The sequence below is a fragment of the Camelina sativa genome, chromosome 2 (genome assembly GCF_030686135.1).
Source record: "Camelina sativa cultivar CO46 ecotype springtype chromosome 2, ASM3068613v1".
Classification (NCBI taxonomy): domain Eukaryota; kingdom Viridiplantae; phylum Streptophyta; class Magnoliopsida; order Brassicales; family Brassicaceae; genus Camelina; species Camelina sativa.
Window position 1 is genome coordinate 5,150,587 of NC_141881.1, and position 13,652 is coordinate 5,164,238.

The 13,652-nt window shown below is 39.8% G+C and overlaps 2 protein-coding genes and 1 pseudogene across 4 annotated transcripts; 2 read left to right on the forward strand and 1 right to left on the reverse strand.

The window, feature by feature from the left end:
• Positions 1-106: 106 nt before the first annotated feature.
• On the forward strand, positions 107-1,903 carry LOC147948306 (uncharacterized). Of its 2 annotated transcripts, none has more exons than XM_087480696.1 (2): positions 107-1,373; positions 1,620-1,903. In XM_087480696.1, the coding sequence occupies exon 1, from the start codon at positions 227-229 to the stop codon at positions 1,367-1,369; it is 1,143 nt and encodes a 380-aa protein (XP_087336822.1). In that variant the 5' UTR covers positions 107-226; the 3' UTR covers positions 1,370-1,373; positions 1,620-1,903. The 2 variants fall into 2 exon arrangements, with proteins under 2 accessions (XP_087336822.1, XP_087336824.1); XM_087480698.1 differs by having other exon boundaries at positions 1,636-1,903.
• Positions 1,904-2,349: 446 nt separating this feature from the next.
• Positions 2,350-3,968, reverse strand: LOC104722721 (protein WHAT'S THIS FACTOR 9, mitochondrial-like; annotated as a pseudogene). The gene is made up of 2 exons (XR_015577702.1): positions 3,918-3,968; positions 2,350-3,756 (listed from the first exon to the last, which is right to left on the reverse strand). The product of XR_015577702.1 is annotated as a protein WHAT'S THIS FACTOR 9, mitochondrial-like (transcript).
• Positions 3,969-4,018: 50 nt separating this feature from the next.
• On the forward strand, positions 4,019-8,137 carry LOC104722713 (chaperone protein dnaJ GFA2, mitochondrial). Its single transcript, XM_010440922.3, has 18 exons — positions 4,019-4,415; positions 4,522-4,615; positions 4,700-4,774; positions 4,859-4,950; positions 5,046-5,129; positions 5,226-5,264; positions 5,365-5,481; positions 5,630-5,674; positions 5,764-5,851; positions 5,951-6,015; positions 6,108-6,182; positions 6,375-6,447; positions 6,547-6,638; positions 6,727-6,798; positions 6,952-7,008; positions 7,186-7,234; positions 7,468-7,534; positions 7,638-8,137. The coding sequence occupies exons 1-18, from the start codon at positions 4,329-4,331 to the stop codon at positions 7,732-7,734; spliced, it is 1,368 nt and encodes a 455-aa protein (XP_010439224.2). The 5' UTR covers positions 4,019-4,328; the 3' UTR covers positions 7,735-8,137.
• Positions 8,138-13,652: the final 5,515 nt, after the last annotated feature.

Sequence of the window (13,652 nt, forward strand, 5' to 3'; positions counted from 1 at the left end):
AGTGTGTATCTCATTCCATATACTCATGTACAATGTATATTGATTACTTAACGAATAAAAGAGATCCAAATAGTTGTATATTCTTTTACATGCATGGTATCATAACCTTAACCTACTCATTTTGTTTCTTTTGTGAAATACCTCCTCTCATTTATCATTTACTACTTCTACCCGCAAATTCCTTTTTTTGTTTGTTTGTGTTTTTTTTTTTTATCATTGTTTTGTGATGGCTGACACTACTTTAGCTGCGTACGAAAAATCATTCGGAATCACCCAAATTCGTGCCTATATTTTTGTCACTCTTGATTTGAATAAGCTGAACTACGAGGTGTGGCGTGAGCTTTTCGAGACTCACTGCTTAAGCTTTAGTGTCCTTGGTCACATCGATGGAACCTCGTCACCGACTCCAATGACCGAGAAAAGGTGGAAGGAACGTGATGGACTTGTTAAGATGTGGATATATGGAACCATCACTGATTCACTTCTGGAGACCATCATTAAAGTCGGGTGCACAGCTCGAGACTTATGGATTTCCCTAGAGAATCTCTTTCGTGATAATAAGGAGGCTCGTGCACTTCAATTTGAAAATGAATTGCGCACAATGACGATTGGTGATCTCTCTGTACATGAGTATTGTCAAAAGTTGAAGTCACTTTCAGACCTTTTGACAAACGTTGACTCTCCCATATCAGATCGTGTTCTAGTCATGCACTTACTCAACGGTCTCACAGAGAAGTATGATTACATCCTCAATGTAATCAAACACAAGTCTCCATTTCCCTCTTTCACTGAAGCTCGCTCCATGTTGCTTATGGAAGAAAGTCGTCTCTCCAAACAAAGCAAGTCGTCCTTAAGCAACACTTATCACCCTTTCTTGCCAAATGTCTTGTTTACGGTCCCTGGTCAGCAAGAACGCTACCCACAAGAATACCACAATAACATGATCAGCAATAACTACATGGGATACATTTGTGGTGGGAAAAACAATTGTGGCAGTTGTAGTCAGTACAACAATAATAACAATGGGAGATTCAACCCTTCAAATTGGATGTACAGTCATCCTCAATGTGCATATCCGTATCCTCACGGTGGACCACGATTCTTTCATAACCAAACGTACCCTCCACAACAACTGCCATTTTACATGCCTACCACATCACACAAACTGTCACCAACCAGCATGCTTGGAACAAATAATCCGTACCTACCTGGTGATGCTAATGTCAATTATGTCTCCGCATGCATGAGAGACCAATCGACTTTTATGCCATCTCATCATTCTCATGCATATACTTCCATGCCCCTCTCAACTCCCACCGAAGAGACATGGTACATTGGTACCAAAGACACAAATAACGTTTCTTCATAACTAGGTATTCTATATTTTTCTTCTAATTAATTCGAACATCATCCTTAACTAATTATATGTGATATCAATCATATATACTTAATGTTACTCATCTAAGTCATGGTATTCTTTATTTTTCTTCTAATTAAGTTCCACAATTTAATTAAACTTTTTCTTTGTTTAATTTCACATTAAGAATCATTTTCTCGATTTGTTATTAAAAATGATTGTATCACTAGATTTGATTGCTCGGTTTTTATGCTAAGGATAGTCATACCATGAAACAGCTTTTCGCCGTGTACCCAGCGACTCCATCATCATCCGAGCAACTTTCTTTAGCTATCCCTTCATAATTTGAGTTTATATATATAAATAAAACGACTGACTTGTTGATAACATTGTGTCATGCATATCAGATGGATTAACATGTTCTTATCCCATATAGTATTATTCTTCTTTTTATAAAGCAAAATGTACCTTTTAAAGTTATTTGTTATAGCAATTAGGACCGTTGTGAATTGTGATAATTAATAATGAATAAAATATTATCTATCAGTGTTCTTATTTTATTTGAGTTTATTCACTCAATCGAAAAATGAAAAGTTGAAAAACCATAACTTTTTTTTCTTAATTAATTTCGAAAATTCATCTGATTTTATAATATAGAACAACCACAATATCACCAGATACCAAAAAAAAAAACAACAGGGTTTGAATTTGTTCTATGTTAAGGGAGCAATTTAAAGGAAAAATATAGAACAAACTCACTATTAACAATCAAATGTATGCCTTAGACCAATAATCATCTTTCGGAAAACACCAATAATCAAATGTGACTAAAGGGAGTGTATGCACACTTCAAACATGACAATTCCTAAGTGCAAGTGCTATGTCCTCGTTGTGGCACGCACCAATAAACCAGCTTTTGTTTGCTAGCTATAATGCTAAAAGCTCACTTGAGAAAGTCGTCTGTTGCGTTCCATCACAGGTGATTCAGTGACTGACTTTAGATGGAGAACCCCAATTGACGCCGAAAGCTCAGGCTGCTACAGAATGTGGATCTTCTGCAATGTCTTGGTTTGGGTACCACTGTAACAAAGAACTTGTGCCTGTTATTTGTTTCCACTGGAACACAGAACTCACAACTAAAACAGGCGTTTATGTTCTTCAACTGCAGGACAATCAGAGTCATATCCAGAAATCAGATTATTGTCCGACGTTTTTCTTCTTTTTCTTCTTCTTCTTCGTCAGACCAAACTGGAGAAACTGTCTTGCTACTGTTCTGCCCCAGTCCCCGACTTGTATCCAAAAACCCTTCATTCATCATGTTTGCGAATTTTTCCCTGATTTGAACGAGAGGGTGCTTTTCAATGAGATGCCGCCTATCATATGCTTCTCTAAGGATCACTGTCTGTGTATCACATTTCATAGAAATGTAGAAAATACCAGGGTGACGCTCAAATACTTTGGTGAACTTCTGGGGAAGTGCAAACGGTTTACGAAGATTGCTAACGTTTTGCCTCTCCGTCTTTCTCCCGATTGTTAGATGAAGAAGTTCGTGAAACACTCCGACATTTCTCTTCTCAGACAAATCAGTTCTTGGATCCAAATGAGATGCATCAACATAAGGTGACGTATAAGGGAGTCTCTGCCATTCTTGGAGCCACTGTATGCTCTTCCTCTTCAATCCAAACCCTCTCGTGAATTTCACAGGGAAGGCCATATGATCATTATCTGCAACGTCCTCTCTCAGTTGCAGTTTGGAAACAGCGAGGCTATCATCCCAATGTATCAATTTCAGACCAACAAGGTCGCTAGACAAGTTCACCAAACAGAACAAATCCGGGTGCTTAGGAATCAATGAATCTCGATAATCATAGGGCAAACCCAAATCCACCTGAGATGATCAATGGAATGTAGAGCAAGTGTTCTTTCACAAGTAAGCATAAGAAGTTTACACAGCCTCACTAGAACATCATCCCCTATACTACTACTCACCCTTAAAACATCAGCTTCTTCGCAATAAAGATCCATCGCCTCACGCGTTAAACCGAAGCAAGGAACACGGGTACCAGCACTATCCCAATAACAATGCTCCACAAAAATATTGGGGTATCTCCGTATAAAAGCAGAAAGCTTAAGATCTTGAGGTAAACCAAGCTGGCCACGGTGAGGCAAAAGCTTAAAGATGGGTAGTCTCAAATCAGGAGAAGACGAAATCACCGAAACGAGATTACAAACTGCCTTAAGATGCCTTTCACGAATCACAACAGCATCAAGTTCTTTATCTTTCACCCATTTCAACTTTACGTTAACTAAACCACATCTCTGCTGAAAAAAATCAAACCTTTCTTTACATTTACACAAACTAACCCTTCCCTGCAGCAACCACCGCATTGTAGCCAAACCTGCGTACAATATATAACACAGGAGCTCAAAGTTTCGAAATTGACAGCTAAATCGGTCAAAATTTTTGCATCTTTCTATGTAAAATTAAAAAAAAAGCAATTTATTACAAGGGTAATACAAATCTACGTCATGAAAAGTATGTGAATCGACGTGATGGTACCTACCTGCTCTCGGTGAGACGAACACAGTCGGTGCGCAACGACGGCCCCAAAGTTACTGAGACGACGGCGGCAACTATATAGATAGATAGATACATAGAGAGTTCTGTTCTGTTTTTTTTTTAATGGGCCGTTGTTGAGCCCATTCAAGAGTAAAAGGATTAGATGGGCCGGTCTGAGTCGGATATGTTGATGGGTGGGGGGGGGGGGTAGAGAGAGTAAGAAAAGGTCAAACCCGGTATTGTGTGGCGAGCAACAGAAATTGCTTCTTCTTCTTTTCTACACAGTTCTGAAGCAAGCAACAAAACAGGGTTTTTGCTAGGGTTTTAACTTTGGCTGCTCTGTCTCAATCCCCTTCGACTTCAGTATCAACTCCATTGAATTTGAGTAGAAAGCTAAAAAGGGAGGAAAAAATGGTTCCTTCTAATGGCGCAAAGGTTCTTCGTTTGTTGACTCGTCGATGTCTCTCATCATCGCTTCTACAAGATTTAGGCAATCAGGTTTCCTTCTCCTCCTGCTCATCTCTGTTTCCCTCTATATATATATATATATATATATCTCTGTCTCCATTGATTTCAAATTGGTTAACTTTTTCTTGATTTGCAGAAACTCAGGGGAGTATGTATTGGGAGTTGTAGGAGATTGAATACGGGTGTTTGCAATCATGCCAAAGTTGTTGGAGATTACGCTTCAAAATCTGGTAATTGGATTATATAAGAATGTAATTTTATGAATTGTTTGTGTGTGGTATTGAGGGTTTTAACATTGTCATCTTGTAATGTAGGGCATGATCGGAAATGGATCAGTTTTGGAGGTTTTAATACTAATTTTGGCTCGACAAGGTCTTTTCATGGAACAGGTAGGATCAGAGGTTCCTTAATTTATTCTCACAGTTTTGTATAGTTGATTTCAGTTTTTTTTTTTTGCGGTTTTTGAATACTAGGTTCGACGTTTATGTCTGCTAAGGACTACTATGAACTTCTTGGTGTGAGTAAGAATGCACCAGAAGGTGAAATCAAGAAGGCTTATTATGGGGTAGGGACATTTTGGTTGAGATGGAATGTATTCATTTGATTTAACTCTCTGGTTTCTCAGTGTTTGATGCTATTATTCTTTGCTTCGTTTCACAGCTTGCTAAGAAACTCCATCCTGATATGAATAAAGATGACCCTGAAGCTGAGAAGAAGTTCCAGGAGGTCTCAAAAGCATATGAAGTGAGTTTGACTCTTTGCACGGTTTCATTTTATATGATGATCTGTTATAATCTTATACTGAAGGGGATTGTGGTTTGGGACCTTTTGCTGAATCAGGTTTTGAAAGATAAGGAGAAGCGTGACCTTTATGACCAGGTAAATAGGCACCATAATAATCTCCTTGGGATTCTGTTAGCGTGGCTCCCTCGATTAACTATTTCAGATGTGATATACAGTTTGTTGGTCATGTCTGCAGGTTGGGCATGAAGCATTTGAGCAAAATGCTAGTGGTGGGTTTCCAAATGATCAAGGCTTCGGTGGTGGTGGTGAAGGGTTTAACCCATTTGATATCTTTGGGAACTTCAATGGCGATGTAATACTTTTATTTCTTGGTTTTCATCTAATAGGTTCCACTCAAAAGAATATTGTTTACAAAGATTGTCAAAACTTGTTTCCTTTTAGATGGAAATGGATAACTTATCAACTAACATGGTTTGCACGCTAATTTTTTTGAAAAACAGATCTTCAACATGTTCAGGCAAGATATCGGAGGTCAAGATGTCAAGGTATTACGACCTGCTTTTTCTCCCAGAAATTATTTTTGTGATCCAAGATTAATAGATTCTCGTTTCTTCCTTTCGTTACTGTCGTAAAGGTTTTGCTTGATCTTTCTTTCATGGAAGCTGTTCAAGGATGCACCAAAACTGTGACTTTTCAAACCGAGTTGGCTTGTAATACTTGTGGTATGCATATAGTATTTTTCGGTCAATGTGATTTACATTATTATTTTATCTCACTCTCAAGTTACTCATTGTTGTTTTCTTTCTTCCTTTCACATTTAGGTGGACAAGGTGTTCCTCCTGGTACCAAACGTGAAAAATGCAAAGCCTGTGATGGCACTGGGGTGGTCAGTCTCATGTTACAAAACTCTATTTGAACACTGTAATTGTAATTTACGTTTAATTGTGGTTCTAAGTGCTCCAGTAAAACGTTTTTCAGACAACAATGAGAAGGGGTATATTAAGCATCCAAAAAACTTGCCAGAAGTGTGGTGGAGCTGGTCAAACGTTCTCAGTATGTCATATATTTTGATAATTGCACTTTTCGTTTCATGTATAATGTTTTACCTGTGTATGTGTGTCTACATATACATGAAGACAGACACCATTTTTGTTAGATTTATTACTAATGGTTGGTCTTCGAGTAGCACACTACTTTCTGTAACCAGTGAATTTCTCATCATTTTTCTTGTGTTGATATTACTAGAGTATTTGCAAATCCTGTAGAGGAGGTAGAGTGGTTCGAGGACAGAAGTCAGTGAAAGTCACTATCGATCCAGGTAATTTTCTTTCTTGCATCTATAATAGGTAATAAAAAAAAAAAAAAAAATTCGTGTTAGTTTTCATCACTTTGATCTCACATTTATTTCATCCCTCAGGGGTTGACAATAGTGATACATTAAAGGTGGCAAGGGTGGGTGGGGCTGATCCTGAAGGTGACCAGCCTGGAGATCTTTATGTTACTCTCAAGGTGACTTTTACTGAAATCAACTTTCTAATGACACTCATGGTTAATCACTTTATTGCGTTCTCAGTAACTTGTTTGTATTCTTTTTTAGGTTCGTGAAGATCCTGTGTTCCGTAGAGAAGGATCGGATATTCATGTGGATGCAGTTCTCAGTGTTACCCAGGTGAATTGATTTGGTCTTGACAATCCTGTCTTTAAAATTTCATTCGCTTTTTGCCTCCAGCATTTATTTTGGTTCTGGTGCAGTATCTGTGAGTTCTTTTACCGTTTTTGTATATTTTTTTTTGATAACTAAGTACATTTCATCTGTTGTCAGGCCATTCTTGGAGGAACCATTCAAGTTCCAACCCTCACTGGTGATGTTGTCGTGAAGGTATCTGAAAAATTTCACATTTTTAAAATGCTTTGATGAAAAAGAAGATCAGATTTTTGCTTGCTAGCTAAATGATAGTTATCTAAAGTTTGAGGGTTTCTGTTCCCAACTTGTTGTAGTTTAGGACTTGTCTTGGAACTCCTCCAGCAATCTGACTTGAAAACTCTTTTGTTGTAGGTCCGTCCTGGAACCCAACCTGGTCATAAAGTAGTGCTAAGAAATAAAGGTGAGCTCTTTTGCTTCTGTTGATAACTTCAGCTGCTGCATACCTGAAATTTTTGAGTATGACCTTGTTAACTTGGGCTAATTAGCGTCCCACTGGATACTAATAGCAAGACACCAAAACAAAATTTCCTCAAATCCATACGGAAGCTAGGTTTAGATTGAGAAACTAAGTGTTGAACAGATTCATGTTTGTTTACTTTTAAAATCACATACTTTTGTTTATGACACAAACAGGTATACGAGCAAGAAAGTCGACTAGATTTGGGGATCAATATGTGCATTTCAACGTCAGCATCCCTGCGTAAGTCCCATAAAAACCTCCCCAAGTAAAATTGTGCCTGCAAATGACATAATAGTCAAACGCCACATCGCAATCTCTTATATTTGTTTATGTTCCTTGGCAGAAATATAACTCAGAGGCAGCGTGAACTGCTTGAGGAATTTAGTAAAGCAGAACAAGGTGAATACGAGCAGCGCACGGCATCTGGATCTTCCCAGTGAAAACTGCAAAATGCTGCTATAAGCCTAAAAAGCTATATTTTTGTGGCTGTATCATTAAACCATGGATCATCCTCCTTCCTGATGGATATATCAATCAGACATGATTGAGATTATATTGCGTAGGATTAGTAATAAAGAGTATTGTTTGGGTTTTACTTTTTTAACTACTAGTTCTACAATGCTAGAAGATAAAAAGAAGAAGGAAAAGCGTGTGCTGTTATTGCCAGTATTTGCTTCTTGAAGTGTCGAGGTTTATAAGATACCAAGGTGCATACACTTGTGATACGGTTCATTTTTTTTTTTTTATCTCTTGTCGATCATTTTACATGTCTCGTTTGCAAATGTTTATTCTAACCATTTTGTAGCGTACCTACACGAAAGAGAAATGTATGACTTTATCACTGATGTTGTGTCCATGAATTAGCCAGTTCATATATGCGTGTTTGGTACAGTGTTTAGCTGATGTCAAGTGATGGGCTATCTATATACGTGTCCTTATTTGTTTTCGTTTCTTTTCTTATTGGCCAACCGATCAGAATCATATTTGTAGACGCTGCTTAATCCGGGTTCGGTTCAAATTTTTCGGTGTTTCGCATTATTTGGTTGACAATATTCAAATTTCAAACTAAAGATCTAAAATGGATAGTTTGATCAGTTCAGAGTTCAGACTGAATGACTGATTATGAGTTATATACATCTTTAGTGTACAAAAAAAAAATTGATTTCAGATCGGATTATTCTTTTTTGGTTTGGTTTTGATTTGAATTCAGTTCTTTAGATAAAGAGAAAATAAATCCATTGAGATCATATAGGATATGGTTTCGAAGATTTTAAGAGGTTTTTACAGATTTTGGTTATTAGATTTTGCAAAAAAAAAAATTTAAAAAAACAAATAGGTAAATTAAGAAAAAGGGCACCATCTAGCTTTTAATTAAGATTAGGACTCGGAAGTAAGTCGCGGATGGTTTTCTGTTTTTTTTTTGGACAAAGATTTTTTCTTTTGTTCTGTCACGATTTAAAAGTATTTGTTCATCTGTAAATTTCTCTCTTTTTAAAAAATGATAAAGAATAAAAATTTATAACTATTGTTCAAAAATATATATTAAATATAATAAGAAATGGAAATTATTGTTAGAATATTCATAAAACCAAGGTATATAATATATATATATATATATATATATATGTCTTATATATATTATTTCTTCTGTTTCATAATAAGTGTCATTTTAATATTTTGCACACAAATTAAGAAAACATATTAAAATATCTCTTATACACTTAAAATTGAAATTGACTTTTGATATTCTTCAATGAATATAAGGTTAAAGTTAAAATCTAAAAATGACACTTATTTTGAAACAAAAAAATCAGGCCAGAATGACATTCTTTGTAAAACAGAAGGATTAAAGTTCAATAAATTATTAACCTGTGGTTGGACTCGGTCGACCTGATGACCCGGAAGGTTGTCCGGTTTGAGTTCCGGGTCGGATTTAAAAACATTGAGTTGATTGTAAATGTTGTATATTGAAACAACCCTTCCCATTTTTTTTTAATGCCTTAATTTACTAGTGGTCCCATACCCACTAACATCCTAACAACAATCAATAACCGCAGATAACCAAATAAAACAATTTCCATTAAACCAAAAGAATACCAACAACAATAATCTAATAACCAACAATGAAATAGCAAGGTTCCAACATCCTACAATGCTCTATCAACTCAATACTAGCAACCTAACAATAGCTAGACCACAATCAATCAAGCCTCTAGAACATCCTCCTCCTCATCGCCTTTGATCCCACGATCACACTTTTCCTTTACCTGCACACCACAAACAACAATTGAGATGCGTAAGTATTATCACAAATACTTAGTGAGGCCGTCCCCCCATCTACTGGGTTATACACACAAGCATATGAGACTCCCAAGTTAACAAACAACAAGAACATAATCAGTACATCAAACCAGGAAAATAAGACTCGGCAGGTACTAGTGTTGACCGATGCTAACTCGGTGTCGACCGATGCTACAGGAACTGATGCCGACCGATGCTGAAATGGTGCCGATCGATGCTACTCAAGACGGTGCCGATCGATGCTCCTCACAAGTGGTATTGATCGATGCCTCTTCTGCAGACACGATCTGCGCGAAACTCAACGACGAGCTCTGATTCCAATCAACACAAATTCGACTCCAAACACGTCTAACCATCTCGGAATTCACTAGAAATCACAAATACAATGTACCCAAGCAAGCAAACACCACAAACCACAAGGAATCACACAAAACAAAGGAGATCTCATGCTTAGATCAACCATGGTCAAGCACTCACCTCAAGAACAGAAGATTGGGGTTGAGAAAACGATGGAACAACACCTCCAGGAGCTTCTCCTTCGTTCCCAGCAACATCTATCACTTCTACAGCCTCAGATCTCTCCAAAATCTCCAAGAACAAGCCCAGAAAATCTCAGAAATGTTTTCTCTCTTTTCTCTCTTTCTTTTCACTCAACGGCGACCAAAATGAGACTCTGAAACCCTTAATTCGTCCTAGACGCTTATAACACGATTTAGGGATTTAATTGAACCAAACCGAACCAACCAGCAATTAAAACGAACCCGACCAAACCGGAAACACATGGTGTCGATCGATGCCCCCAAGGGTGTCGATCGACACCCACACCAAAATTACAAAAATTGGTTCGCGGATGTTACAATTCTCCCTCACCAATATGGATTCGTCCCCGAATCCCGCAATACCGTCCATCTGCCAAGGACCTCCGTGCCACCGTCAGCACGGCCCGCACGTCCCCAGACCGGACTAAACACCGTCAGCCAAGGTTTCCCGTGCCACTGTCGCAACAGCCCGCACACCTCCGACTGACCCTCGAGGTCTCCCTCTAGCCAATATACTCGCATTATAAACACTATTTGCTCACAACTCAGTGCTTCCCCCGTCCGTGGTCGCAACCAACAAATCATGCCGGCTCGCTATCAGGCCAACCGCCTTAAGCTACGGCATCCAGGAAGTTACTCACACACACTCCCCCCGCCCTTGGGTCGCAACCCTCGAGACATACCGGCTCACTGCGAGCCTCGGCTCACAGCTATGGTATCCAGGGAGCCTCACATATCCTGCTCTTGGGTCGTCACCCTCAAGCGCGCTCTTGGATCGTCATCCGAAGCAACATACCACTCCCACTCTCTGACCACAAAGTCCATCGAGCTATCGGTATCATGTGAGTTGGGCCCGCACGGCCTTGAGCAAAACAAATACTGATGCCAACAAGTATCTCCCGGCTAAATCTACCTCAACATTTCCACAAAACTTTCCTTTTTTTAGAAACTTTCTGATTCTGGAAACCTTCCTTTTGTGGAAACTTTCTATTTATGGAAACTTTCCAAAAAAATAGAAACCCGAGCTATTTCTCTTTTCCCAAGACAAAAACAGTCAAACATTAAGAAAAATACTTATCTTATTAATCTCAAAAATGTCATAATCGTTACAATCTCAACGAAATTACATCAGAAAAAGCAAAAATACAACAACCAGAGCCATCAACCCGCATCCCGAGCACCACCTCATCTCGATACTTAGTCGCACAATCAACCACCCCTAAGCGACCAAATATCAAGAGAGATGGGCTGGAATACTCCGTACCCGCTCCAGCCACGGACTACAACTCGGACCCGGCTAGACAAGCTCAAGTCGCGGTCTGCTTCTCAAACTAGGCTTGGGCATAAAAACCGTACCCGAATACCCAACCCGGAACCCGACCCGAAAAACCGGGTTCGGGTTGGGTTCGGGTTTGCCTATAAAACTCTATTGGGTTCTATTTTCTAATACCCGTGGGTTCGGGTTAAGGTCGGGTAATACCCGATACCCGTTTGGGTACCCAATAAACCCGAACATATAAACATATTTATAATATTTATCATTAATATAATGCAATTACCCTAAAGTTATGATTATAATTTTGAATATTTCATTTAGTTTTATACCTAAATATCAAAAATAATCAAAATATCTAAAATATATTGTCACATAAGTCAAACTTTAACTAAATTTATTTAAATTTTATTAATTTTAATTATATTTTTTCGGGTACCCGGTAGTTCGGGTATTAATTGGGTTCTGAAAATTGTAACCCAAACCGACCCGAACCCGGTACTACCCGAACCGAACCGAACCCGAACATAGTAAAATACCCGAATGGGTTCTATTTTCCATTACCCATTAACCCGAACCCGAACGGGTAATACCCGAACCCAAATGGGTAACCGAATGCCCAGCCCTATCTTAAACCACTTCTTAAACCTTGCCATCATCCTCGCCTCGGGCTCCCAAGTTTGCTCCTCTACTCCGTCACAGTCCCACAAGACTCTCATCAAAGGAATCTTCTTCTTCCGAAGTTCCGTGACTCTCCTCTCGAGCACCCTCAATGGTCTCGCCTCTAAAGTCATGTTAGGCTGAAGATCCTCAGGGATCTTAGCCAACAACTGATCACCCTCGTGAAGACACTTCCTCAGCATCGACACATGAAATACCTTGTGGAACGCACGCATAACCTCAGGCAACTCCAACCGGTATGCCACTGGTCCCACCCGCTCAACCACTCTGAACGGACCCATGTACCTCGGACTCAACTTAGTCTCCGTCAATGACCTGTTCGGACCCCGCAACATGGCCATCTTGAGGTACACTCTATCACCAACCTGAAACTCAAGATCCTTTCTCCTCTTATCAGCATAGCTCTTCTGCCGATCCTGAGCCTCCTTCATGTTCAGCCTCAAAACCCGAATCTTCTCCGAGGTCTCCTGAACAAAATCTGCACCAAATATGCTCCTCTCCCCCACCTGAGTCCAACATAATGGTGTACGACACGGCCTCCCATACAAGGCCTCATAAGGAGCCATCCCAATACTAGCCTGGTAGCTGGTGTTATAAGCAAACTCCACCAAGCTCAAATGATCTGCCCAATGACCACCCCAATCTAGCACACACATCCTCAATAAATCCTCCAAAATCTGGATCGTCCTCTCTGACTGACCGTCCGTCTGAGGATGATAGGTTGTACTCATATGCACCTTCGTGCCCATCTCTGCCTGAAATGCCTTCCAAAACACCAAGGTGAACTTGGAATCTCTATCAGAAACAATACTAGCAGGCACACCATGCAGTCTGACTATCTCCCTCACGTACTTCTTGGCCAAAACTGCTGCTCCATCAGTTTTCTTGATGGCCAGGAAATGCGCAGACTTAGTCAAACGGTCCACAATGACCCAAATAGCATCAAACGTCCTAGACACAGGCAAACCCACCACGAAGTCCATCGTGATCAAATCCCACTTCCACTCTGGAATAGGCAAACTCTGTAACAAACCACCAGGAACCTGATGCTCCGCCTTCATCAGCTGGCAAGTATCACACTTCGCCACCCATTTGGCTACGTCCTTCTTCATCCCGACCCAGTGATAATACCGCTTGAGGTCACGGTACATCTTGATCGCCCCTGGATGAATAGAGAAATTGCTCGAATGAGCCTCTCTCAGTATCTCCTGCCTCAAATCCTCACCCTTGGGCACACAGATCCGACCATGCACAAGGATAGTACCATTAGCAGAAACCTGATACTCTGCACCCGCAGCCTTAGAGGCATTCACCAGCCCTTCATCGCTCTCCCGAGCTAACCTCACTCTGCTCAACAAATCCGCTCTATCAGCTGCCTCCAAACCCAAAGGTTCCTGTGAGATAGCACACAAACTCAATGCACTAATCTCACCTACCAACGCCTCCATATCCTGCTCCTGAGCCGAAGCCACCCGCTTCCGACTCAAGGCATCTGCAACCAGGTTACCTTTACCAGGATGGTAAGCTATGTCCAAATCATAATCCGCTACTAACTCCATCTAAC

Bases quoted from the DNA above. Each gene is read 5' to 3' on its own strand.
- LOC104722713 (XM_010440922.3), top strand. From the start codon at position 4,329: ATGGTTCCTTCTAATGGCGCAAAGGTTCTTCGTTTGTTGACTCGTCGA. The intron at 4,775-4,858 runs GTAGGATCAGAG...TTTGAATACTAG, and splicing joins AAGGTCTTTTCATGGAACAG to GTTCGACGTTTATGTCTGCT. The intron at 6,016-6,107 runs GTCAGTCTCATG...AACGTTTTTCAG, and splicing joins CCTGTGATGGCACTGGGGTG to ACAACAATGAGAAGGGGTAT.
- LOC147948306 (XM_087480696.1), top strand. From the start codon at position 227: ATGGCTGACACTACTTTAGCTGCGTACGAAAAATCATTCGGAATCACC.